The sequence below is a fragment of the Mastigoproctus giganteus genome, chromosome 8 (assembly GCF_048544385.1).
Source record: "Mastigoproctus giganteus isolate SK-2022 chromosome 8, ASM4854438v1, whole genome shotgun sequence".
NCBI classification, from domain to species: Eukaryota; Metazoa; Arthropoda; class Arachnida; order Uropygi; family Thelyphonidae; genus Mastigoproctus; species Mastigoproctus giganteus.
In genome coordinates this window covers 65,898,595-65,925,845 of record NC_143582.1, presented here as the reverse complement: position 1 = coordinate 65,925,845, position 27,251 = coordinate 65,898,595, and the positions used below count along the sequence as shown (strand labels likewise).

Genomic DNA, 27,251 nt, shown 5'->3' with positions numbered 1-27,251 from the left:
AATATTTTCTTTCAATGGTACTGTTATTTTCTTTATCTTATTTAAACTCACCCTGTTGCATTAATAACTTATCCTTTAAGGATAAAACAATGCTTTAATAATTTGTCACAAGGCAATTTTTTTTACTTTCGATTCCTTCAAATTCTTTCCACTTCAACATGCTCTCAATTTTAGCTTCATAATTTCCTTCAGAATTTTTCAAATTAGCAACAGCATTGATAGTTTGAATAATTAATTTATCTGCTTTTACCATAGTGATTCTGTAAAGCTTCTGAAAGATAAGAGAGCTTCTGCGGGATGTTGATCATCACTGAAATCCTCGGAAAATAGGTGGGGGGGCTGCCAGAGTATTTAAATAATCTACTGGGTGCCTGACCAGCCTTCTCGTGGCAAAGTGTGGGCAACGGTGAGTCCCAATAAGGGCCCAACGGCTAAATGGTCAGAGAAACAACAGAAACATAACACTACACAACAAACCACTCCACATACACACTTTTTAAATCTCTGGTCTCCACAGAGTTCTGTGTCATACAAACAGAGTACACAATGCGGATATGGGGCCCTTGGAGATGGGTTAATTCTCTGACGGCCCCTGGTGCCGTCAGAGAATTAACACTTTACGTTGCACCTTGAATCATTTGAAAATTTCAATTAGGTGGCCTCAGGAACCGAAATTATGATATTAGCATGCAGTTATGTAAAACTATCTGATAGATAATTATTGAATATCCCTTTACGTTTTCTGTATAGAGAAAGAATTAAACAATTTTTTTTGAAAAATACAGTATTGCAAACATCCTGAGCAGCTGAGGTACACCTACCCTTTTGTGAAATGAAGCATACCTTTTATTTTCAACACATTTGTACCATATGAAATAAAGCAGGTGGCAGAAATAGAGATGCTGTTTGTGTGCTGTTGTTATTTTTGGCACAAGGGCTCCTTAGACCATATTGCACCTATCAGTGATATGAAAGTTATCGATGGTGACTGTTATGGAAACAGTCAGATACAATCATATAATTTTATTCATTTAAGAAAGCAGCATAGCTCTATGGGATTAGCATCATTGCCTATGATATGAGAGAGTTTTAAAGGTTCTTTTAGATTTGGAAGGAAGCTGAATGAGTTTCATTGTGAGCCGACAGTTGCATTGAAAACACTGTGGAGGATCATTTCCTGTGGGGAGAAATAGGTGAGTAAACTGGTTTTGACCGATTCGTGCTCTGGCTAAGATTACTTCTTCCTTTCTGTTAGTACGGAAACTAGAGGTCCATGTGTAACTGCTGCATTCAGTAGGCAGAGATAGTGTTAAAAGGGAAAACTGCTGCAGCACCTACTTCACTATCAGACTTTGATCCATCCGTGTATATTTTCGTGAAATAGGGATAATTTTGTGTGTGAGAGCAGTATGAAGTTATCACATGTTAATATTTACAAGGGAATCTTTTCCCCGGTTTAGGAAGTAATTGTCACAGGATGGATTAATACAGGACCATGGGGGGAACCGAAGTGTTTGGATCTTGGAGGACTTTTTCAAGGTGTACATTCCAACTTTCTGATAGAGCCTGCAATCTGATGCCAGTAGGTTTATTTCTGTAGAAGATTTTAAACTGTGGATCACTAAGTATAGGGCAAATGGGATGGATAGGCATGCTTTGAATTTTAGCAGCATAATTCAGATGTTATTGTTATTTGGTTTTTAGGAGCATTAGCAACTACGGCCATATTGCTCCGGGAATATGCAGTGGTCATTCCCTGACCTTTCCGCATCCTCCATATTTGGTGGTGACGGGCTCGAACCCCGGTCTAATCAAGAAGTGTGTGCTACGCACTGCTGCTCCTTCCCACCTGGCTACGGAGGCGCTGCATAATTCAGAAGTAACACCTTTCTTCTGAAGCAGAGTGGAACTTCATGGGCTTCAGCATAGAGACTTTGTACTGGCGATGTTCTATAAGCACCTGTAGCAATTCTGAGGGCAGAATGTTGAATTGGAGCAAGCCATACTAGCACACTCTTCCCTAGCAGAGTCATACACTGGGGGCCCATAATCAAGAAGAGATCTAATTAGAATTCTATACAGGTGAAGTAAGATGTAACGGTCTGCACCCCATGTTGTAGAAGAAAGAACTCTGAGAATGTTCATTTTTTTCTGGCAGGTTGTCCGGAGATATTTGATATGTTCTAAAAAATTAAGTTTACTATCAAAAATTAGACCGAGGAGGAGAATGCTACTCATAACTGAGATAGGATGATTTGTCAGGTGTAGCTCTGGGTCAGGATGTATCCCTCGTTTGATACAAAAGTGAATGGAACTAAATTTTTGACGAGATAGTCGGTAACCATTCTGTGTCATCCATAGTTCGATATTGTTTAGTGAGATTTGTAGTTGCCTTTCAATGAAGTTCATATTCAGCAAACTGCAGGAAACAGTCAGATCATCAGCATAGAGGTATGAGTTCAGTGTTGGGAATACATTTGGTAATATGATTTATTCTCAATGCAAATAAGGTAGCACTGAGAACTGAGCCCTGTGGGACTCCTTTCTCTTGTATATATAGATTTGCGAGAAGACTTGTCGATAGCAAACTTGAAAAGATCTATACTGAAGGAAGTTTTGTACGTAGCATGGTAAATGGCCTCTCAGGTCAAGGGAATGAAGATCTTTCAAGATACCAAAATGCCAGGTAGTGTCAAAGGCCTTCTCTATGTCAAGGCAGAAGACCATGTTGAAGACCATGACAAGATGTTCATTTCAGATAAATGCATTCCTGATATTTGTTTCAGCTTTGACCATAAGATCCAGGGATGACCGATTTTTTCTGAAACCAAACTGGTTATCAGAGATTAGATGTTCTGAATCCAGATACCATGTTAATTGGCGGAGTATAATTTTTTCTAAAGTTTTACTCAAGCAACTGGTAAGAGAAATGGGTCTATAGTTGTGAAGGATAGAATGATATTTCCATGGTTTCGGAATTGCCAGTACATAGGAGTGATGCCAGCAAGTGGGGAATGAATGTTCAATAAATATGGTTGTAAAAGGTCAGCAGCAAGGATAATGCTTTGTTATCTAAGTGTTGAAGTTAATACACTCCGTTGAAACAGGCAGCACTGTTCTTCGAGGAATATATAGCTTCTTGAGGTTCGATCTTAGTAAGTGTCTGATTGTACGGTAGAGAAGTGGTGGTTTTGAAATTAAATTTTGATTTTTCGGCTGAAGCTTTGATCTTCTGAAATGACAGATCATATGAGGTTGAGGCAGACAACTGGGAGAATACGGTCCCTACAGTATTCGCAATCTTTACAGGAGTAGAGAGCTCCTATCCATACCAGTTGAATATTGGCGAGGATAATGGAGGAAATTTGCCATTTAGCTGTCTTATATTTTTCCATATTATTCTTACATCAGTATTTTTATTTATTGAAGTTGCAAATCAGATCTAAGAGTTTCTTTTAGCTTTCTTTCTGACGTGTCGGGCCTTGGCTCTGATTTTCTTATAATTTATAAGATTATTGGTAGTAGGGTATTTGCGGAATATATTCCACGGTCGGTTTTTCCCTTTTTTGGCATTCTTACAATCCTCATTCCACCAATACGTTATGGGTCTACAGATGTCTGACTGTGATTGTGGGATGGCAAAGCTGCAGCTGCTAGAATTTGTTTGGTGATATGATCAGTGACTATGTCAATTGGGAAAGGTTCAATGATCTGTTTATCAAATGAAACTGGGCCAATCCACCTTGGAAAATTTCCATTTGATGTGGTTTTTTGCAGTTGAAGAGTGTGATGTTTGAATTTTACAGATTAATGGGTAGTGGTCACTGTTCAGTGGATCATCTAGAGCTGTCCACTCAATATTAGGAAAGAGGATTGGAGAGCATATAGATAGGTCTATTGCAGACACTGTTCCTGTTGAGAGATGGATGTAAGTTAGTGAACCAGTATATAGGATGGTTAGTTTTGTCTGTCAATGAGCATTTCAATGAGTTGTCCTCGTTCATCTGCATTGGGAGAACCCCAGAATGGATGGTGTCCATTGAAGTCGCCCAATAAAACAGAACCTGTGTGTACATGCTTCAAAATTTTTTTACTTCAGTGGCATGCATCGGTTGAAATTGTTTAAATCTCCTGCGTTTTAGCACTTCTCTCTATATATGTCATGTCTAAGTCTTCAATGTAGGGGGTGGTAGCTTTGAACACAAGTCCATCTCCACTTTGTAAATCTATGCTGGGAACACTTAGTAAAACTAATCAGTATGTTTGTGAAGGGCAGGTTATGTTGAGATGTTGTTTTTGACTGGAAACAGCAAGTTATTAACAACCACCAAAACTGTCTTCGTCATCCTCCTTTTCTTAACATTTTTGACAACTAAGACAATGAAGCAGCCACAAAAAAATAAATAAATAATAAAGAAATACAAAAGACTAATAATAATAATAACTAAATTAAAAATAGAAAAAAATAATAAAATATTATAAAAGAAAAAAAAAAAAGAAATATTGCTGCTTCCTAATGCTCAATATTGACATGAGTAGCTGGGGCGTATCAATGTCAATGTCAATATTGACATGAGTAGCTGGGGCGTATCAATGTCAAGGACTGTCAGTAATGAACACTTTTTCAAGAAAAGAGTGAAAAAAAAGTGGACATGGAAGAGTCCAAATGGATTAACTACTAATGAAATCGACTTCATCCTCCCTAACAGAAGATATATTGTGAATGATGTTACCATCCTAAATAAGGTAAATGTTGGAAGTGATCACAGAATGGTAAGATGTACACTTGATATAGATGTAGGAAAGGAAAGGAAAAAAACTGACTCGAGTAAATAATACAAAGGTCTTTGAGATAACAGAAGAGGAGAAAAAGCAGTATGTAGTGGAACTTAAGAACAAGTTTGAGCTTCTGCTGGCTGCCCAGAACCAAGATATTGATGAGGAATATTACAACTTTCTGAAAGTGATAAAGCCTAAAAAAACCTATAGGGAAAAAGAAATCCAATGAAGAAAAAATTAGTCAAGAAACACTTGTCATAATGAACCGAAGACGACAAATGAGGAGCAAGAAAAACACTGACAGGGAGAAAATTGAGTATACTGAGTTATGCAAAGCCATTAGAAAGAGACTCAGAGAGGACATAAGAAGAATTAACACAAGAAAAGTAGAACAAGCATTAAGGGAAAACAAAGGATTTAAATCAGCAGCCATGAACAGTAATACAGAAAGACAAATGATACTGAAACTGAAGAATAGCGATGGTGTACTTATAAACAGCAGAGAAGGCATAATTCAAATAGCAGAAGACTACTATAGAGAATTATACAAGGAGCAGGGGAATGATGCCAGCAGTGGGGAAGATGGATTGCAAAGTAGCAACACATACGACATACCCGATATTCTTCCTGATGAGGTAGAACATGCATTGAAAAAAATGAAGAATCAGAAAGCCCGGGGGAAGATGAAGTTACTGTAGAGTTGTTAAAATTCGGAGGAAGAGACATAACACAAAAACTGACAAGGCTCTTCACAAAGTGCATTAGAAAAGGTGTGACGCCTAAGCAGTGGAATAATGCAATCATAGTTTTGCTGCATAAGAAAGGAGATAAATCAGAAATTGGAAATTATAGACCAATTAGCTTGTTATCCCACATCTACAAGTTGTTCACAAGGGTCATTACTAACAGATTAGAAAGAATACTTGATGAGAATCAACCGAAAGAGCAAGCTGGCTTTAGGACAGGATTCTCAACTATGGATCACCTTCACGTAATATCACAGCTAATGGAGAAAGCAAATGAATATAAAACACCACTATGCCTGGCATTTGTGGATTATGAAAAGGCATTTGACTCCATACAGCATAAGGCAATGTTTAGGGCACTGGAAAGACAAGGCATAGATACCCCATATATTATGATTTTGAAGAAAATATATGAGAGTGCTACCTCCTTTATTAGACTAGACAAAGACAGTAGGAAATTTCAAATCGAGAAAGGAGTTCGACAAGGAGACACAATATCTCCGAAGCTGTTTACTGCTGCCCTTGAGGAAGCTTTCAGAAGATTAGACTGGTCACAGAAAAGAGTCAATGTGAACGGAGAGTACCTAAACCATTTACGATTTGCAGATGACATTGTGGTCATAAGCCATGATCCCAAAGAATTAGAGGAAAATCTTAATCAGTTATGCACAGTTAGTAAGGATTTTGGATTAAAGATGAATATGGCTAAAACAAAAGTAATGATAAACAAGTATGCCACAGAAAGGGAAATAATGATTGAAGGAGCAGTAATTGAAAAGGTGGAGTCATATTTATCTGGGACAAGTTATTAGCTGTAATAATGATAAATGGCTGGAAGTCAAGAGAAGAATAAATTTTGGATGGATAGCATTCAGGAAATATAGTCACATACTGAAGAGCAATATCCCAGTTTGTCTGAAACGTAAAATAATGAACCAATGTATACTCCCCACCATGACTTATGGAAGTGAAACTTGGGCACTCACCAAAAGAATGGAAGAGAAGCTGAGAACTACACAGCGAAGAATGGAACGAATTATATTGGGAATCAGACTGTTAGATAAGAAGAGAAACACATGGATTAGGCAGCAAACTCAAGTAAAGAACATTGTTATCAAAAACAAAAGAACTAAATTAGTCTTGGGCAGGACACATAGCTCGAAGACATGATGACAGATGGACTAAGAAAATAACAGAATGGTACCCAAGAGGAGCTAGAAGAAAACCTGGAAGACAAAGGTGGAGATGGATAGATGAAATTCATGAATTTGTGGGTAGTAAATGGATGGCCAGTGCTCAAAACAGAAGGAACTGGAAAGGCCTTCATCCTGCGGTGGATTGAAAATGGCTGATGATGATGATCAATGTCACTTACTAACTGTAGAACAATCAAAAATTAAAAATAGTGATAATTAAAAATAATAATAAAAATTCTGCATACTGCTATGGCCTAGAAGGCAGCAATAGTGTAATATCTACAATCTTCCTCCCCTTGACAAAAAAAAAAATAAATAAAACTACTTGCCACCAGAACCCAACCTGGTGGTAACAAAGAAAATATCTCCAAGAGATTCTCATCCCCCCATAAAAAAATAAAACTAATAATGAAAAAATGAATAAATTAAAGAAGTCATGGATCATATGGTGTTAATCTGGGTAAGAAAGATTCCAAGTTGTTAAAAGTAATTGCTAGTTGCAGATTTGTATTTGAGGGTTCTACACAGATTATTTACCACTGAAGTGAGCTCAAAAGTCCTCTCTTAGTATTTTTTAAGAAGCTGAAATAACTTATTTAGCCCGAGGTGTAATGTAGACAGTGACTGATCTTGATAAACTGAGTTTCATTTGCCACCAGTGAGTATTTAGACGCTAACTGAGGATTTAAGAGGATAGCTTTCTCTCTAAAAAAAAAAAAAAAGAAAGAAAATACTCTTTTGGCAAAAGAGTGCAGTGAAATTTTCCTGTGTCTGGATAATGCATTGTTCATGCCCTTGAGTAAGCTGTCCAACCAGCATTTGAAGTGGAAGGGCATAGATCACTAATAAAATGGACAATAAAATAGAATACGGGCCCAGTACTCAATGCCACCAGAGTGACACATCTCACAACTATACTATTTTAATATCTCATAGAGAGGTTAAAATGGAGTTATGAGATGTTTGTGGAGCCATGTCCAGCAATAAATTTGTCTGCAATTCTGTCGAGACACAACAAGGAGGGAGAATATGATGATAGCCTTGTCAATCAATTTGGCCCTAGATAAATCATGCAAGACTCACGAGGTAGAATTCGTGAAATACAATTCTTAGTGTGCTTGTGAACAGGAGAGACTGCTTCTACAGGGAGGATACACTTAAACAGAAAGGGTGTAAGAATATTTGCTAATGCTATTGAGGCAGTGTCAGGTGCCGGAATCAAAATGGTGACGGAAAACTGCTAGCTTGTGGGATAACACAGACTAATAGATTAATGATAGCTGCAGGCAGAGGTGAAAATGATGCTTGCGTTGCTTCTATTGGAATGAGCAGCACCCTGGAAATCAAGGTGCTGGGGGATTTCAAAAACAGCTGGGAGTCATCATGAAACTAGTAAATACTTGGGCTGTGTTAGAGTAACTAAGAGTAAGAACAGATGAGTGGATACTTCCATGTTCACCAATGCTAGGAGTATAGTGAATAAATTTGATGAATTTGAAGTGCTGGCCAAGACACCAAAGGCAGATATTGTTGACATATCGGAGACATGGTAAATTCCTCATCACAGATATAAGGAGTACAGAATTTGAATTTAGGCCATGTAGCACCACCTGAAGGCATTGCAATTTCCTTTCCTGAAATTATAACCCATTCCTTTGCCTTTAACTACTGCTCTCTCTCTCGCTCTCTCGCTCTTCATCGTCCACCATAGAACTCCATGATCACTTCCTGCTACTGGTTCCTGTACTGTCAGCCCTATTATGTCATCTGGTTCGTGAGTGATGAGGTGTAGAATATTCTTTTCCCTAACATGTTGGTACAAATAAAAATCATCTAGTTGATTTAAAAATTGTTCCCCACATGGAGTTTCCTTCCCATCTGCTCCAATCAATTAGAGGCATATTAAAATCACCCATAAGACATTCACGTTTATTTCCCATTCCATTTGCAAGTAGATGCTCTCATCATAATCTTCACAATCACCTGGCCTGTAGATTACTCCCACTCTTATTATACCTTTGCTTCCAACTATCTCAAACTATACAGATTCTATACAAGCATGCAAAATGTCTGAATCTGAGAAAGCTTTTGTCACACTCAGGCTGCTTTTGATAAGAAGCATGACGCCACCACCCCTTCTATCTGACCTATCCTTCCTAAAAACATTATACATACCATACTGAAACTCATCATCCCCTATCTCCAGGTGGCAACACATTTCCGTTAGCCCTATTATGCCAGTATTACTTGTCCTAACTAGCAGTTTGAATTCACCCATTTTATTGACGACTTTACTGTATAAACAATTAAGACTTAGTGTTCTCATATAGTTAACTACCCTGACACACCCCCTTGAAGTTATTTAAGCTTGCTTTTCTGGCATTAGCTACCTGCTCATTTGAAACATTTCTGCTCTCAGAACATCTTGCTAACGTGTTCTGTTGCAGTAACAAACAAGAACTCTTGAGGTACGTTCAAGCGTTACTTTGACCAATATTATCAGATAAATGCATATCTATATTATCCTTGTCCCCCCAAACTAGAAGTTACCCTGAACCTTTAAGGTATCCTCAATAATACTGGCAAAAACCCTTGCACCACATTTGTGGTGCAAGGGTTTTTGCCAGAGAGGGAGTGGGGATCAAAGGGCGACACAAATAATTACAGACCTGTTAGTTTAACTTCTGTTCTGAGAAAAATAATGGAGTCAGTGGTAAAAGGAGCAATGCAGGATCACCTAGACAATGCTGCAGTTATACTTCAAACACAGCATGAGTTTGTTAGGCGGAAATCATGTTCGACCAATTTCATTGGTTACTACAATGTCGTCACAAAGGAACTGGATGCAAAAAATAATTTTGATATCATATACTTGGATTTCAGAAAAGCTTTTGATGCTGTTGCGCATGGAAGACTACTGTACAAATTGGAGCAGTATGGCATTAAGGGCAAGTTGCTACAATGGATAAAAGGATGGTTGAGTGGGAGAAGACAGAGTGGTAATTAATGGACACTGCTCTTCATGGACTAATGTTATTAGTGGAGTACAATAGCCTCCATAGCCGAGTGGTCATGAGCGGGAGTGCAGTAGCACACGCTCTGAGTAGACCGGGGTTCAAGCCCTTGACTGCTGAATATGGTCGATCTGCGAACCCGCACTGGACCAGCGTGGCAGATTATGGTCCATTTCCCTCAGCATGAATTGTTGAGGAGGCATCCATGCTGCAATGGGTTGATAATGGCTGCACTTTACCTTTTTTTTTTTTTACCCCCTGGGTACTCCACAAATAATCATTAGGTTCATTGTTGGTGTTGGGCTCACTGTTGTTTTCTATATTTCTCAATGATATTGATAAAGGTATATCAGGGTTAATATCCAAGTTTACAGACAATATCAAAGGTTGGGAGAGTGGTTAATGACAGTACGCTACTGCAATAGGATCTAGAAAAGTTAGGCAGATGGGCTGAAAAATGACAATTGAAGTTTAACATTGATAAATGCAAAGTACTGCATATGGGCAGGAGTAACACTAGTGTAATAACGCCAGCTATGTGGTACTACACTCAAGGTAGTGGAAAATGAAAAAGACCTAGGGGTAATTGTGCAGTCAGATACTGCACAATTACCCCCAGTTCTCTGAGCAGTGCAGACAAGCTGCCCAGGACAACTCATGAGGTTTTGTCAATGATATTCAGGAATTTTGCTAACAGGGATAAGGAGGTGATTATCTCATTGTATAAAGTCAAGCACATCTTGAGTACTGCATTTAGGTCCAGAGGCCTCATTTTTGGAAGGATGTGGAACTGCTGGAATGAGTACCGAGAAGGGCAAGAAGATTGTTGAGGAGAACAAAGGGGTGCCTTACCAAGAAAGGCTTCACTTCTATAAATTGCAACATCTAGAGACTAGGCACCTGTGAGGTGTTTAAAGCTCTGAATGGACTCAGCAGGCTCAATGCTGATGGAATTCTTCCTCTTGCTCAGACTACACAGACTACTGAGTGGGCACAAATTGAAACTGAGGAATGATGGTTGCAGAATAGATGTACAGAAGGTACAGAAGTTTGCTTTTAGCCTATGGGTAGTTGATTGTTGGAACAAACTTCCATCTTTTTTTGTGAAAGTTGATAGTTTAAATAAATTGAAGGAAGAACTAGACAAACTATTGGACGGAATGAATAAGTGAAATGGGAGGTGATGTGTTTTTTTTTTTTTTTTTGGCTGATGCTGTATAAGCTTGCTTTCTTGCATCATTTTCACTGCTCATGCTAAAATGTGTGAATTTTTTTTATTAATATTAACATGTGACACTTAAGTTGTTTCTTTGCATTATAACAGAGGTGGCCAATGAGTCGATCGCAGCTTTAATTTTGGTTGATCACGACGAATTTTAAATATACAGTCATCCCTTGATTTGCATGGTCAGGTATACTACCAAAATTTTATATTGCACAGAGGGTTTCGCTACCAGCACGTTTTTTTTTAAATGAAGCTTTAAAAATAGGAATGAAGATAAGATTTTGAAAATTTATTTTTATTTTTATTTTTTTTTTGCATGATTGAAGATTTCATTGAAAGAGAAACAAATTTCACCATTATAACGTAAAATATCACAGAATTCCAGCTGTCTGTATTATTGCAAATGCAATGAAATTGAATTTACTACCCGTTTATAATTAGAAAATTGTCTAATTGAAAATTAGAAAATTGCAAATTGTTTTTAATGTTTTATGGTCGTGACCTCCAGAAATAGCTTTTAGAGAAATATCACAAATGCATTCAAAACTTATAAGGATATAACCAAACAGAGCAATAAACGGTGGTGTGTTTGTCCAGTTATTTTGGAAACAAGTTCCTCATTCGGGAATCCTCTTCTTCAATTATCCTACATTAGCTGTTCAAACAGAATATTTTTCCTGTTCACACAACTTGGTGTTTTAATCGGTAAGCATTGCTTTTGCTGATTTAATAACTGGACAGTACTTATATGTTAATTTAATACCTTTTGATTTAAAATGAATACTACCAAAAAGAGTAAAACGTATCATTTTCATCAAGGGTTGGGAACTATAATACTTTTTTGTAACGGTGAAAGAAAACTGTTGCTGTTTGATTAGCAATACCCAAAAAAGGAAATTTGGAAAGGCACTTCAACGCACTCCAGGGTAAATACCAATCGGATTTTCTGCCGAATAGTGACCTTAGAAAAAATAAATTAGAACTTAAATCTAGATTATTCGTGCAACAAAATTTCTTCACAACACCTAATTTACAATCTAAAGCAGTGAATGTAGCATCATTTAAAGTGAGTCATCTTCTTGCAAAAAAATGCAAGTCATTTTTTGATGGTCAATTCATCAAAGACGCATTTTTAGAAATAACAGATTCTCTTTTTGAAAATTTTAAGAACAAAAATGAAATTAAAAGTGCCCATCAAAATCTGCAATTATCTCGAAATACTGTGATGCGACGCATCGAAAAAATGAGTAAAAATGTGAACAATTGCGTGCTCATATTGCTAATTGTGTGTCCTTTTCTTTACAACTGGATGAATCTACAGACATTAGTGATGCAGCTCATTGATCATTTTTGTTGGTATGTTTTTCGATGATTCTGCCATTAGAGAAGAACTGCTGAGTATGGTTTCTTTCATTAAAAGAAAGAACTAGAAGTCCTGATATCGTTAACTCATTCAAACATTTTATTGAAAAAATTAAATTAAATTATCACTATTTAGGCTCGTATCAGTAACAACAGATGGAACTAAAGCAATGATGGGGCATCTTAACGGATTCATCGCATTGTGCCAAAAGGATGATGAATTCCCAGATTTTTTTGAGTTACCACTGTATCAACCACCACCAAATGCTAGCCAGCAAAAGATTAAATACTAGAAGTGTTATGGACATCGCTTTCGAAATCGTGAATTCCATCAGAGGACAGTCTCTTCAAAGAAGACTTTTCAAAATGCAACTTGATGAAAAAGAACCAGATCTGATATTACACACAGATGTGAAGTGGCTGAGTCAGAGTAAGTTTCTATAGAGATTTTGAAATTTGCTGAATGAAATGAAAAAATTTGTTGATCAAAGAGGAGATGATTATCAGCAGCTACAAGATACGGAGTGGTTGTGTGATCTGGCTTTTTTGGCAGATTTTACCAGTAAATTAAGTGATCTGAATTTGGAATTACAAGTAAAAAATAAAAATGTGGGTGACATGATTAGTAGTATTTCTGCATATCAATTTTTGGCAATGGCTAAGGATCTCAAAGAAAAAAATTCGATCATTTGCAAAAATATCCTGTTTTTGAATTTAATAGTGAGAAATATGTTTTTTGAGAATGTCGTGGTCGATTTTGAAACCAGAATCAGTGATTTTAAAACAATTGAAGACATTGTTCAATATATTTCTTATCCATTTAATGTCCACTTAGATACGAAACAAATTGCAGAAAAGAAAAAAAAATTGCTGCGATTTTTCACATGGAGAAAATATTACTTGAAAATGAAATTATTACATTGCAAAATGATATTTTCCTAAAAGCCAGATCATCAGAAGAAGACTTTTGGAAATATGTTTCCCAAGAAAAGTACCCAAATGTAAAAAAATGCAGTGAACTTTTAAATTCCTATTTCGGTTCTACATATCTGTGTGAATCGGCCTTTTCATATTTGAAACAAACAAAGAATCGCTGTGCTCTTACGGACTTGCACACAGAAGATTCTTTACGGTTGGACTTATCACAGTATATCCCCGATTTTGAAAGCTTGGCAGATGACATGAAGACACAAACTTCGCATAAATTAAAATTTTAAATATGTATGAATTTAAAATAAGAATTCTGAATTGTATTGAATTTTAAAATTTATAAACATTTTTCAATATGTGTTGATTAACTTTTTTAACCTTGTGTAATGAAATGTTTGAGATGGTAGATCACAGAACATTTTGAAGGAAAAAAGTAGATCACATCACAAATTAAGTTGTCCACCCCTGCATTATAAGGTCTAATGGATATTGGACACATGAATTAAGTTTTGATGAAAACATTTGCTCTTATGCAAGTAATTAAAGGAACTGCTGGGTTCAAACTAATCATTATCTTTTTGAGAGAAATATATAGTCAGATGAAACATTCTATTTGAATTTCAGAGCTGATTCTCCTGATCTTAATAGCAAATTTGTATTTTTAAATATTTTAATAAACGAATTAATGTACTTGCTTTTTTTTTTGAACAGAGTAGTCAAAATTATTCCTCATGAGAGCATTTAACCTGAAGTGGTGCAAATTAGGAGAATAACGGGAACCAAGTTATTTTCAGAACAAATTATTCACTTGACACATTAAGAAATTAGGAAAATGTTACTTGCTGCATGCATAAGCTATAAACAACCACAACTGAAAAGTATAGATGCTAAAAATATTTCAAATCTCTCCTATTCGTTGTCAAATATGGGAAACCCATTTTTGCACAATTACACCACATTCTCCTTATAGATAGAAAATCAATTTTTTAAAAAAATCTCAGACAGCCACTAAGGTTTCAGAGTGGCTGCTTGAGAGTGAATCAAGTACATCAACCCCCCTATGCAATACCAACAGGGAAATGTTGAATCACTACTTATTTTTGCAATTTTTTTTCTTAATTTCTAGTGTCATATTCTCCACAAGTGTATCATTACTAAATTCTCTTTTTCTTTAGCAATGCCACATTTATCCTTCCAGAGAACAGTTAACCAATACTCAATTAATATCCTTGACATCCTTAAAATTAATATCTTTCAAATTTTGTTCTTCATATCTATTATGCTAACTAAAATTGCAAGTACACATTAAAGAGAATATTCTCTTCTGGCAGTAACATTCCAATTTATGAACAAAGAATGTTTCCAGCTGTCTTCCAAAACTGTAGAATTTTAAAACAATCCATTATTTTCAGATTAATAAAACAAAAGTCTTAATTATGGAAGCATTATACTGCCAAATGAACAACACAAAACACACTTTATAAAATCATAAATCTGTATTAAAATATGATTTTTACCACAAGAAGATCTTCATCTTTCAGCATTCCTCTCTTGCACAGTATGTGAAGTATTTTATCTTTCAAACGAATGGGCAATGAAGCAAGAGCATTCTTCTCTTTAAGTCTTTGCATATTTCGGACCAATACCTCAAGAGAACTGTAATTTGCACATATAAAAACTGTATTTGAAGACATATGTAATACAGACAGAGAAAAGAATATGCAAGTGAAGATATATCCCTTTCTATTATTATATGAGGCAGAAAACAGCATTTAACATCAATCACAAAATGAAATTAAGCTTAAAAAAAAAAAAAAATATATATATATATATATATATATATATATATATATGGAATTTATAATCATATAACACATACAAACATGGGTGGTAAAGAAAGGATAGTCCACTTTATTGAATACAGTATTAATATTTATAAACTTCGTTTTATAGGAGGCTTTCCTAGGATGAAAAAATGTTTGTTAAAAAGTTTGGTGAAGTTGCAATATATTACTTTTATTCATTGAAAAATGTTTACATAGTAAATATTCTTCAATATAATCGCCTTTTGCAACCATATACTTGTTTCAATAAAAACATTTTTAGAGGTATTCTTTTGTAAATGGTTTTCTTTAATTAACTTGCACTGGCTTCCTTCATATCCTGTTTAAATTTTTGGAATAGTCAAAAATCAGTGCCAAATCAGATAAATAAGGGGGGGGGGTGATGACAAGACAGAAATGTTTCTCTCAATAAAAAATTGCAAGACATCAAGTGATGTGTGTTCTGACTGTAGCTTTGAATACATGGTACTGGGACAAAATGAATATACATAAGACTCACCAACTATTATATTTGTTAAAAACGGATGCTCTAACAACTCAGATGAAATGCAGGGGTGGATCCAGAGGTTTTTCTTGGGGGGGGGTGTTCAGTATGATGAAAATGATATTTTTCTAGGAGAGGGTGAAGAAATGATGTATGTGATTTACAATAATTGATAGTCCCCGAGATTTTTCGCAGACTTTTTTTCTAAGTATGAAAGCTATGGCTGCAACCTAGAAGTTTTAAATGCTGGTGAGGCTGCTATTTGGACCCTACTCATTATTCAAGTGGGCTGAATTTTAGCAAAGTGTGGTTGTTCTATCACAATGAAATCCTCTACTTGCACCTTCATGACAGTGAGACTGTTAGTAATCCTGGGTAGAACTTCATGTATATTAATTAGTCAGTGTTTCTAGAAATATTAGCATTAGCATAGGCATATGATGCAAGAAAGCAAGCTTATTCAGCATCAGCCAAAAAAAAAAAAAAAAACCACTACTCCCATTTCACCCCTCCGTTCGTTCGAAATACCTGTCCAGCTGAGCCTTAAATTTGTTTAGGCTATCAACTTCCACAACAAGGGATGGAAGTCTGTTCCACCAACCAACCACCCGCTGGCTAAACGCAAATTTCTGGACATCTATCCTACATCTGTCTTTCCTCAATTTCAATTTATGCCCTCTCAGGTGATTATTCTGAGCAAGAGGCAGAATCCCATCAACATTGAGCATGCTCAAACCATTCAAGGCTTTATACACCTCGATCAGATCACCTCGCTGGTGCCTAGCCTCCAGACACTGTAATTTGCAAGGCTTAAGCCTTTCTTCATAAGAGCAACCCTCTGTTCCATTCACCAACCTTGTTGCCCTTCTCTGTACTCGTTCCAGCAGCTCTACATCCTTCTTGAAATGAGGCCCCCAGACCTGTATACAGTACTCAAGGTGTGGCCTAACCATTACCTTATACAAGGGAATAATCACCTCCTTATCCCTGCTAGAAAAATTCCTGTATATCATTGATAAGACACCATGAGCTACTCTGGCATCCTGTTTGCACTGCTCAGAGAACTTCATATCTGCCTGCACAATTACCCCCAGGAAAAATTACTGGGTACATGCCATTAACTTCAGGAGCCTTACTTGCCTTTAGGCAAAAAATTTTTCTAACAAACATGAAATTAGTCAACTCTAATTTCATGTTACAGCTGTTCTAATACAGCCTTTCCTCAGCAACACCAGCTGGATTTTCTAAGACTTTCCTACATCCGCTACACAAGGATCCAATCAGATTCATTTTCTTCTTTGTATTCACCCATAAACGGATCCTTGTCCCCATTTCTCTCTTAGCCAGTGTTTTCTCATACTCATCCTTTGCTGCCCTAACATTTTCAGTGGTACTAAATCAGTGATCAAATTGCAACTGTTCTAGGCTTCATTGTTCTGTAACTTTCCTATGCCACCTTTTTCTGCTCTACTTGAATGGCCAGCTCCATATTCATCCATCTTGGCATGTTCCTCATGCTATATTTTCATGGTATTTCTGTGATTATTGTTTTAAAGGTATTCCCCCCCCCCCCATACAATCTGCTCATTTGATGTATGTCATGTAGTGTTCTCTTAAAAATTGGCAAAGAAATTTCCTGAAATTAAAATATATGCCATTACCTTTAACAACTGCAACATCTTTCGTCATCTTCCAACTAACAACTAGGTCTAGAATATTTCTACCCTAGTATTTTCCTTAACATGCTATTGCCAATAATAATCATCTAGTTTATTTAAATGTTTTGTTTTCCATGACGAGTTTCTCTACTACTTACTCCAATCAGTTATGGGGAAGACTGAAATCTCCCATAATAAGACACTCACAGTTGCTTGCCTATTCCATCTGCATGTAGAAACTTATGTCATACTTTTCAACATATTCCAGAAAGTAGATTACTCTCACTCTCATTATTTCTTTTCTTCTAGCTAACTCACACCACACAGATTCTATGTGGTAGGTGTAACTTCTAAATCTGTGAAAGTTTTTTTCTCACTCAGACTGCTTTTGATAAGAAACAAGAACCCCACAACCCCTTCTATTTTCCATCATCATCATCATCAGCCATTTTTAATCAACTGCAGAATGAAGGCCTCTCCAGCAACTTTCCAGTTCGTTCTGTTTTGTGCAATAGCCATCCATTTACTACCCACAAACTCTTGAATTTCATCTCTCTATCTCTGTTGTTGTCTCCCAGGTTTTCTTTTAGCTCCTCTTGGGTACCATTCTGTTATTTTCTTAGTCTATCAGTCATCAAGTCTTCAAGCTGTGTCCTGCCAAAGTACATTTCAGTTCTTTAGTTTTGATAAGAATGTCCTTTATTTGTGTTTGCTGCCTAATCCATGTTTCTCTTCTTATCTAGCAGTCTGATTCCTAATATAATCCGTGCCATTCTTCACTGTGTAGTTTTCAGCTTCTCATCAATTCTTTCGGTAAGTGCCCAAGTTTCACTTCCATAAGTTATGGTGGGGAGTACACATTTCAGAAAATTGGGATATTGCTCCTCAGCATGTGACTATATTTTGCAAATGATATCCATCCGAAATTTATTCTTCTCTTGACTTCCAGCCATTTATCATTATCAAGCTAATGACTTGTCCCAGGTAAGTATATGAATCCACCTTTTCAATCACTGTACCTTCAATGATTATATCCCTTTCTGTAGCATATTTGTTCATCATTACTTTTGTTTTAGCCATATTCATCTTTAGTTCAAAATCTTCACTAAATCTGCATAACTGATTAAGATTTCTTCTAATTCTTTGCAATCAGAGCTTATGATCACAATGTAGTAGTAGTGGCATGTGATGCAAGAAAGCAAATGTATGAGCTTATGCAGCATCAGCCAAAAAAAAACAAAAAAAAAAACACACCATTCCCTCCAAATGCCTGTCCAGTTCCTCCTTAAATTTATTCAGCCTATCAACTTCCACAACGACAGATGTCATCTGCAAGTCGTAAATGGTTTAGGTGCTCTCCATTCACATTGACCAGTCTTCATCCAATCTTCTGAAAGCTTCCTCAAAGGCAGCAGTAAATAAATTCAGAGATATTGTGTCTCCATGTCGAACTCCTTTTTCAATTTTAAATTTGCTACTGTCTTTGCCTTGTCTAATAAAGGAGATAGCATTCTCATATATTTTTTTCAAAATCATAATATATGGAGTACCTATGCCTTGTCTTTCCAGTGCCCGAAACGTTGCCTTATGCTGTATGGTGTCAAATGCCTTTTCATAATCCACAAATAAATATACAAGGGAATAATCACATCCTTGTCCCTGCTAGAAAAATTCCTCTATATCATTGACAAGACACCATGAGCTACTCTTGCAGCTCGTCTGCACTGCTCAGAGAACTTCATATCTGCCTGCACAATTACCCCCAGGTCCTTTTCATTCTCTACCACTGTCAGCGTAGTACCATAGAGTTGATACGTTGATCTGGGGTTACTGTTTCCCATATGTAGTACTTTACATTTGTCAATGTTAAACTTCATTTGCCACCTCTCAGCCCATCTGCTCAACCTTTCCAGATCCTGTTGCAGCAGCATAGTATCAGTAGTGTCCTTAACACAGAGATGCTGTATATATGGGAATTTACTGGAGGTGGCCACACAGAGGTGAACCAACTTAAGCAGGAGTTGAAGTGTTGGTTGTTTAAGGATTTTATGGTGCATTCGCATATCTAAGGCTATAATGTGCCAAGTTGAAGTGTGAAATCCACATCACACAGACTGGCCACAGGGGTTGGCCATCTCAAGAGTGCCAGGGATGCATTGCACCCTGGTGCCAATGTTCAAAGGGCTCCTGAAAATCTGAAACTTATACACATATGAAGAAAATTTTAAATGTTATTTTTCTCAATAAGAACATGTTACTGATCTTTGTTAATGTGATGTGTGCATAAAGCTTGTCTACTCTAAAATTTACTATATACATTAACCCTTCAATACTCGTCAAAGGTCCTGGTGAACTCCAGCTTTTTTTACACAGCTGTACTTTCTTGGTCAAAAAATTTCTATAGACACTATTCACAGTACTTTCTAGGAAAGTGTGCAAGACTCGTTCATTTATTCTGTTTATGAATGGAATTTCAAGGAGGAGCTAAACCGCTTAGGAAGACTGCGCAGCTGGTTCTTGCTCTGGGTCTATATAAGACAAGCTAAGCTAAGAGACTTGTGTAGAACTCAGTGGCCTGTGATGATGACCAGCACTGAGTTGCTACTTTATTGTGGTTTTGCTTGTCGAATTGAAGTGACATGCCGCTAAGATTTTCCACTGTGTATACATTAGTTGTTATTCGATAATGAATATTGAAGCTGAATCATCGGTCAGTGCATACATTTTTACTAATAATAATGATTTTGAATATTATTGTCACAGTGGTACCAGGTTAAGTAATTTTAAAACTATTATTATTCAGTTTACTGACGTCACGCCGTAAATCGAGAAAAAAATAGAGCCCACATTAATTTCTGTAAACGTTGCCAAAAGGCGACAGAAATAAATCATTTATTTAGATACAATTCATCATTTCTGTATGATTTTGTCATTCTAAATTATTTTTCACCATTCATTGAGTGGTGTCAAGATAGAGTACTGTTATCTTTAAATTTTATTACTTTAATCTCACATCCTTATTGTAAAAATTTTTTTTTTATGTATATCTATTGAGGATTTTTTTTATTTAAAAATTAGATATATTAATACATTAAATTAAATTTAATGCTTTAATAGAAAATAATGTATTATTGATCTCATTTGTTTGGTTAGGGAGGCTCAAGGAGTCTCTTTCAATGAATATTTATTTATCTTGATTGTTAGTATAGAAGCATTAATATTAAATTTATTAAAATCTAAAAATATTATAATTTTTTAATTATATGTATAAACATAATACTTTTGTATGTATAACATTTACTTCATTGTTTCTTCTCTAATTAATTTTTAATTTATACTTTTTATTAGTTGTGATTATATAAATTTCGTTGTCAATAATTATATTACTCTTGTTATTAATTACCATTATATGAATAAAAGTACAACAAAATATATATAAAATTTTGAGGGGGGGTGCCAAATTGCATTGGTACTGGCATACCATATTCCCTACAAACGCCCCTGACTGGCCAATCCTCTGTCGCCAGAAAATACCAAGTGGTAAATGACTCTTATGACTCTTGGCAATACTACCACTTTGCTTATTGGTGGTTTGAAGTGGTGAAACCATGTTTAGTCTGCAGAGCAAAACTCTGTCATCCCCCCCCCATCTCTTTTATCACACACTATGAGTCATATCTTTTGGGGTTATTATTATTATTAGCCATATGGTGCAAGGAAGCCTGAGGCTTTTGCTGCATTAGCCAAAAAAAAAATTAGTTACCCTGAGAGAGAGAGAGAGAGAGAACACTGCTGTCCAGTCCTTATGTTCAATGCACCACTGTAAACGGTGTCTCCGATGGGCAGATGTTAAAGGGACACAGCGTACTGGCCGTCAGGCAAACAGTCCACCTTTGTGGAGTCGCCTGGCCACAGTAAACTGCGATATCCTGCATCCTGTGCAGCTGGTTTGCAATGGATCCTGCTGTCTGGTATCGGTCCCTCTTGGCCTGTAGGAGTATATAGCTGCCATCATTGCGCGTTTATTTTTGTGGACAACCACCACTGGTCCTTTGAACAGCTGTACCTGTCGTTCTGAAGGCCGACCACGCACGTCAGATAATGCTCAGGGCGATACCGAACTCTGAAGCCACACTCCTCACACTTTGACCTTCCTCGAGCTTCCCAATTATTCGACCCTGGGTAAAGTCATCCAGATGTTATCTACTGGCCATTTTGTCTGTAGCACTGTATGAAACCAATCGAACATCTGTAACAATCGTGCTCACCATTCAGTAATTTGCATATAACTGCTGAACTGATGCTTTTATGTGCATGTTCATCAGCTTTCTACTGAACGGCCACAGTTATGTAAATTGCCACAGGCTGTTTCGTTTGATTTTGTGGTTGTAACCTTTAGAAATAGTGTTGGTTCTTAAGTTTTGCACACCAGTGTAGATTCTCTCTTACTTGATTCCTTGGTAATTTGTTGAAACGGCTTTAAAAGTTAAAACTGTTTTCTCAACAAGACTCCACTGGTATGAATTAATGTAGGGATGTTGTGATCCATAACATACGTCACAAGAGCTTTTCGTTGCTCTAGATTTCTTTCTAGCATGTTTGATTACTTTGAATTCCATTGCATAGACACATCTTGAATTAATGTGGTTTTCTAAATCTAGTTCTATAATTCTGTCAACTTATTAACTGCTGAAGCAGAATGGTTAAAGTGTTTTACAATATTTATGCTAGTTCTAACGATTACTTAACAAGTACAGGTCACTGTTGAAAAAAAGCCGTGAATTAGGGTTGAATTTGAAACTGTCTGCAATTCTGCCCAGACACGATAGGAGGGAGTATATGATGAGAGCCCTGTCGATCAATTCGGCCCTGGAAAGATTGTGCAAGGTGCAAGGGCTAGAATTTTTTTCAGCCTGGTCTGTACTTGTTAACAGGAGAGACTGCTTCTACAGGGATGGGATACACTTAAATAGAAAGGGTGCAAGAATATTTGCTGATGCTATCGAGGCAGTGTTAGGTGGGTCGGAAAACTGAGAGCTTGGGGGGATACAAGGACTAATAAATTAACAGTAGCCACTGGCAGAGGTGAAAGTGATTCTTGCACTGCTTCTATTGGAATGAGCCGCAGCCTGGAAAACAAGATACAGGATATTTCAGAGACTGCTGGGAATCATTGGGGTACAAGTAAACACATGGGTTGTGTTAGGGTAGCTAAGAAAAAGAACAGGTGCATGTATACTTGCATGTACACCAATGCTAGGAGTTTAGTAAATAAATTTGATGAATTTGAGGTATTGCTCAAAACATCAAAGGCAGATATTGTGGGGATTTCAGAGACGTGGTGTCACACAGATATAAGGAATGCAGAACTGGAATTTGGGGAGTACAATGTTTACAGAAGAGATAGACAGGATAGGAAGGGAGGAGGGGTTATGCTATTAGTTAAGAAATACATAAAATCCAAGGAAGTGAAGCCAGTCCAGTCGACATTGCTGGACAGTGCAGTGTCGAGTCAGTTTGGTGTGACATAAGCATTGGAAGATCAAAATTGAGAGTAGGAGTGTGCTATAGGCCTAATGACTCTGATGAGTATAACAAGAAATTGTACAGGGAAATAGAGTGGGGCAGTAAATCAGAGAGTCTTATAATGGGGAATTTTAATTTCCCTGATATTGACTGGAATTTGGGGGCTGGTCACTCACACACTAGCAAGGCTTTTGTGGATTTATTGGATGATTGTTTTCTACATCAGCATGTTCGGGAGGCAACTAGAGGGAGTAATACTCTTGATTTGATTATCAGTAGTGATTCTTCATGCATTAAGAATCTGCAGGTAAATGAACCACTAGGTGGCAGTGATCACAGTGTGCTGAAGTGGAATTTACTCAAAGAGGTAACTACCATTAGGGGTAAAGGGAAGGGTTATTGCTTTCGTAAAGGCGACTACGATGGACTGAGACAGTATTTAAAATCTATACAGTGGGACCAACTGATGATGTTACCAACAGCAAATTCAAAATGGGAAGCATTCAAAGAACTTATCTTGTAAGCTGCTAGGCTTTACATACCAACTAAGAAATATTGTTCAAGGTTTAGGCCTAAGTGGATGTCAGATGAACTAATAAGACATATGGCAGAGAAGAAAAATGCATGGGATACATACAGATTAACACGTGACATAGAAGCCTATGAAAGATACAAGTTGATCTGTAACCAAGTTACAAAGGAGGTTAGGCAGGCGAAGGCAGATTACGAGAAATCTTTGGCAAGGGATGTAAAGAAAAACAGCAAAGAGTTCTTTTTATGTAAACTCTAGAAAGAAGGGGATGAATCAGATTGGTCCACTTGATATCAATGGGTCAACTGTTGATGATCCTGCTCAGGTAGCTGACAAACTAAATGAATATTTTGCATCGACATTCACACATGAGGAGTTATTCAGCAAGGGGAATGCCAGAGGTGTATTCAACTCTGGCAGTAAGCTAGAGAATCTTGTAATAACTGAGAGTAAAGTGGAGGAGAAATTGTTGAAGATAAATACAAGAAAGGCACCTGGGGTGGATGAGATCTATCCAGTTATATTAAAGGAGGCAGCAAAGGAAGTAAGCAAACCCTTAGCCATAATTATGAGAGCTTCCTTGGACTCAGGGGAAGTACCCATGGACTGGAGATGTGCAAATGTGACCCCAATTCACAAAGGAGGATCAAAAGGCGACACAAGTAATTATAGACCTGTTAGTTTAACTTCTGTTCCCGGAAAATTAATGGAGGCACTGGTTAAAGAAGCACTGCAGGATCATCTAGACAAGACTTCAGTTATAGCTCAGACACAGCATGGTTTTGTTAAGGGGAAGTCTTGCCTGACCATTTGATTGGATACTATAATGCAGTCGCAAAAGAACTGGATGCAGGGAATAACTTTGATTTATATATTTGGATCTTAGAAAGGCTTTTGATACTGTTGCACATGGAAGACTGCTACACAAATTGGAGCAGTGTGGCATTGGAGGCAAATTGCTGCTATGGATAAAGGGGTGGTTGAGGGGGAGAAGACAGAGAGTGGTAATCAATGGACACTGCTCATTGTGGACTAATGTTATTAGTGGAGTCCCTCAGGGTTCAATATTGGGTCCATTATTGTTTTCTGTATTTATAAATGATATTGATGATGGTATATCAAGCTTAATGTTCAAGTTTGCAGACGATACGAAGGTTGGCAGGGTTGTCAAGGACACTACTGACACTATGCTACTGCAACAGGATCTGGAAAGGTTGAGCAGATGGGCTGAGAGGTGGGAAATGAAGTTTAACATTGACAAATGTAAAGTACTACATATGGGAAACAGCAACCCCAGAGCAACGTATCAACTCTGTGGTACTACACTGACAGTGGTAGAGAATGAAAGGGACCTGGGGGTGGTTGTGCAGGCACATATGTTTTCTGAGCAGTGCAGACGGTCTGCAAGAGTAGCTCATGGTGTATTGTCGATGATATATAGGAAGTTTTCTAGAAGGGATAAGGAGGTGATTATTCCCTTGTATAAGGCAATGGTCAGGCCACACCTAGAGTACTGTATACAGGTCTGGAGGCCTCATTTCAAGAAGGATGTAGGGATGCTGGAACGAGTACAGAGAAGGGCAACAAGATTGGTGAATGGAACAAAGGGGTGCTCTTACGAAGAAAGGCTTAAGTTTTGCAAATTACAGTGTCTGGAGACTAGGCACCAGCGAGGTGATCTGATTGAGGTGTATAACGCCTTGAATGGTTTGAGCATGCTCAATGCTGATGGGATTCTTCCTCTTGCTCAGAAAAATCACCTGAGAGGGCATAAATTCAAATTGAGGAAAAACAGATGTAGGATAGACATGAGGAAATTTGCCTTTAGCCAGCGGGTGGTTGGTTGGTGGAACAGACTTCCATCCCTTGTCGTGGAAGTTGATAGCCTAAATAAGTCTAAGGCTCAGCTGGACAGGTATTTCCACTTCACCCCTCAACCAGAGGGGTGAAGTGGAAGTGGTTATTTTTTATTTATTTATTTTTATTTTATTTTATTTATTTATTTTTTTTTTTTGGCTGATGCTGCATAAGCTTGCTTTCTTGCATCAAATGCCTCTACTAATGCTAATGCTAAAAACACAGTCATAAGTAGAAGGGAATCACCAAAAAAGAGAAGAACGATGATATCCACCTCAGGACCCTGAGAGTGCGACGCCCATACTCACCAGATGTGAGCCAGACTGAACATACTGTTAACTCTCTAGGAGGCATCCAGATCAGCTAGTGTATAATCTCAGTTGTGTAAGCTAGTGACTGGAGTGAATCCAAGGTGTAGGTGGGAAGTATTGTCAAGACCATGTTCATGTCAAGGAGCTGGATATAATCTTGCCGTATGTATAACATCCAAAAGTTAATTAATCTAGTACTTTGAATAATTCTACCCCAGGGTCCTCAGCTGGATATCATCATTTTTCTCTTTCTTGGTGATCATATTCCCCCATCTCTCTCTCTCTCTCTTGAACTTCAGATGGATGGATGGTTTGGTTTTATTGGCGCATTAGCAACTAAGGCTATAATGCGCAAAGACCACTTCAACTTCAGAGCCTCGTGTGGTCATCCCAGAGTATAAACAAAAAATTTATTTTTATTTTTTATTATTATCTACAATCTACGAAGCCCACTTACTTTTTATGATTGAAACTCTATCAGTTACATCAACCACCGTGTGTGTGTGTGTGTGTGTGTGTGGGAGGGAGGGAGGAAGGCTTCAAATCAGCAATGAGCTTACTCAGTCCATTCACAGCCTTAAACAACTAAATCAAATCTCCTTGAAATGCTAATTCTCCAGATGCTCGAACTGGCACAAATGAAGCCTTACCTGGTAAAAGGCACCCTTTTGCTGTATATCACTGGTGGCCACAAAGTCCCGATACCCAATATACACACACAACCACTCCCCAATTAACGTAAGGGTTGCATTCCACAGAACTCTACGTAAGTCAGAATTTCCCCTATGCCTGTGCAACACTCGCAACTGTGCTCGCTGAATTGATTGAATCAAAAAAGAAATGTTCAATTAACATGTGAATAGAATTATTTATTGTATTTATTCAATTTTTTTATCTCGCGCACAGGAAAAATTACAAAAGCATGCAATTTAAAAAATTTCAAACTTAAGAAATTACAAAAAAAAAGAGAGGAGACAGGCATAACATCAGTAAGTTTTACCACTTGAGCATCGTTGCCAGAATATACAACTTCAGCTGATAAGTGGACCACTGCAGAGGTTGAGGGCTGTGGAGATTTATAAGGGGTCGGCCACTCAACCTTATGAAAGAACATATTAATGGATGAGTTGATGGCAACTTTCTTTTCATCGTAGATTTATTTGGGGAAAGCAAGCATATCATTCCCCCTCCGTTAACTTTTAAGAATTGTTTGCTGTCGGGATCCATCTTCTGAAACCTCACCATTGCTGATGCAATTTCACAAAATGTCATTGCAATCTCTCAGTTGAATAACACTAGAACTTGGAATCCCCTGGTTGACAATGCAAAATTCCATCGTAGTACAAGAATATCTCAATGAGGTGTTTTTGGATTATTAAACCTGTTGTTCTATATTTACTCTATGAGAAAGAGTGGGCCAGTAAATCAGATTGTATTATGCCATTTTAATTTTCCAGATATTGACTGGAACTTGTGGGTTGGTCACACACCTTTTGTGGATTTATTGGATGATTGTTTTCTACAGCAACATGTTTGGAAGACAACTAGAGGGAGTAATACTCTTGATCTGGTTATCAGGTAGTGATTCTTCATGCATTAAGAAACTGCAGATAAAGGAAACACTAGGTGGCAGTAATCACATTGTGCTGATGAGGGATTTATTCAAATAGGAACTACCATCAGGGGTAAAGGGAACGGTTTTTGTTTTCGTAAAGGTGACTACGGTGGATTGAGACAGTTTAAGTTCTATACAGTGGGACCAACTGATGTTACCAACAGCAAATTCT

The 27,251-nt window shown here is 37.3% G+C and overlaps 1 protein-coding gene across 1 annotated transcript in view; it reads right to left on the bottom strand.

Annotated features, from left to right (window-relative positions):
• Positions 1-27,251, bottom strand: part of LOC150081585 (protein AMN1 homolog) — a 116,900-nt gene that overhangs the window by 74,188 nt on the left and 15,461 nt on the right. The window contains exon 2 of the mRNA XM_090379645.1: positions 14,770-14,908. Within this exon, the coding sequence (XP_090235771.1) occupies positions 14,770-14,908 (139 nt within the window). The remainder of the gene's footprint in view (positions 1-14,769; positions 14,909-27,251) is intronic.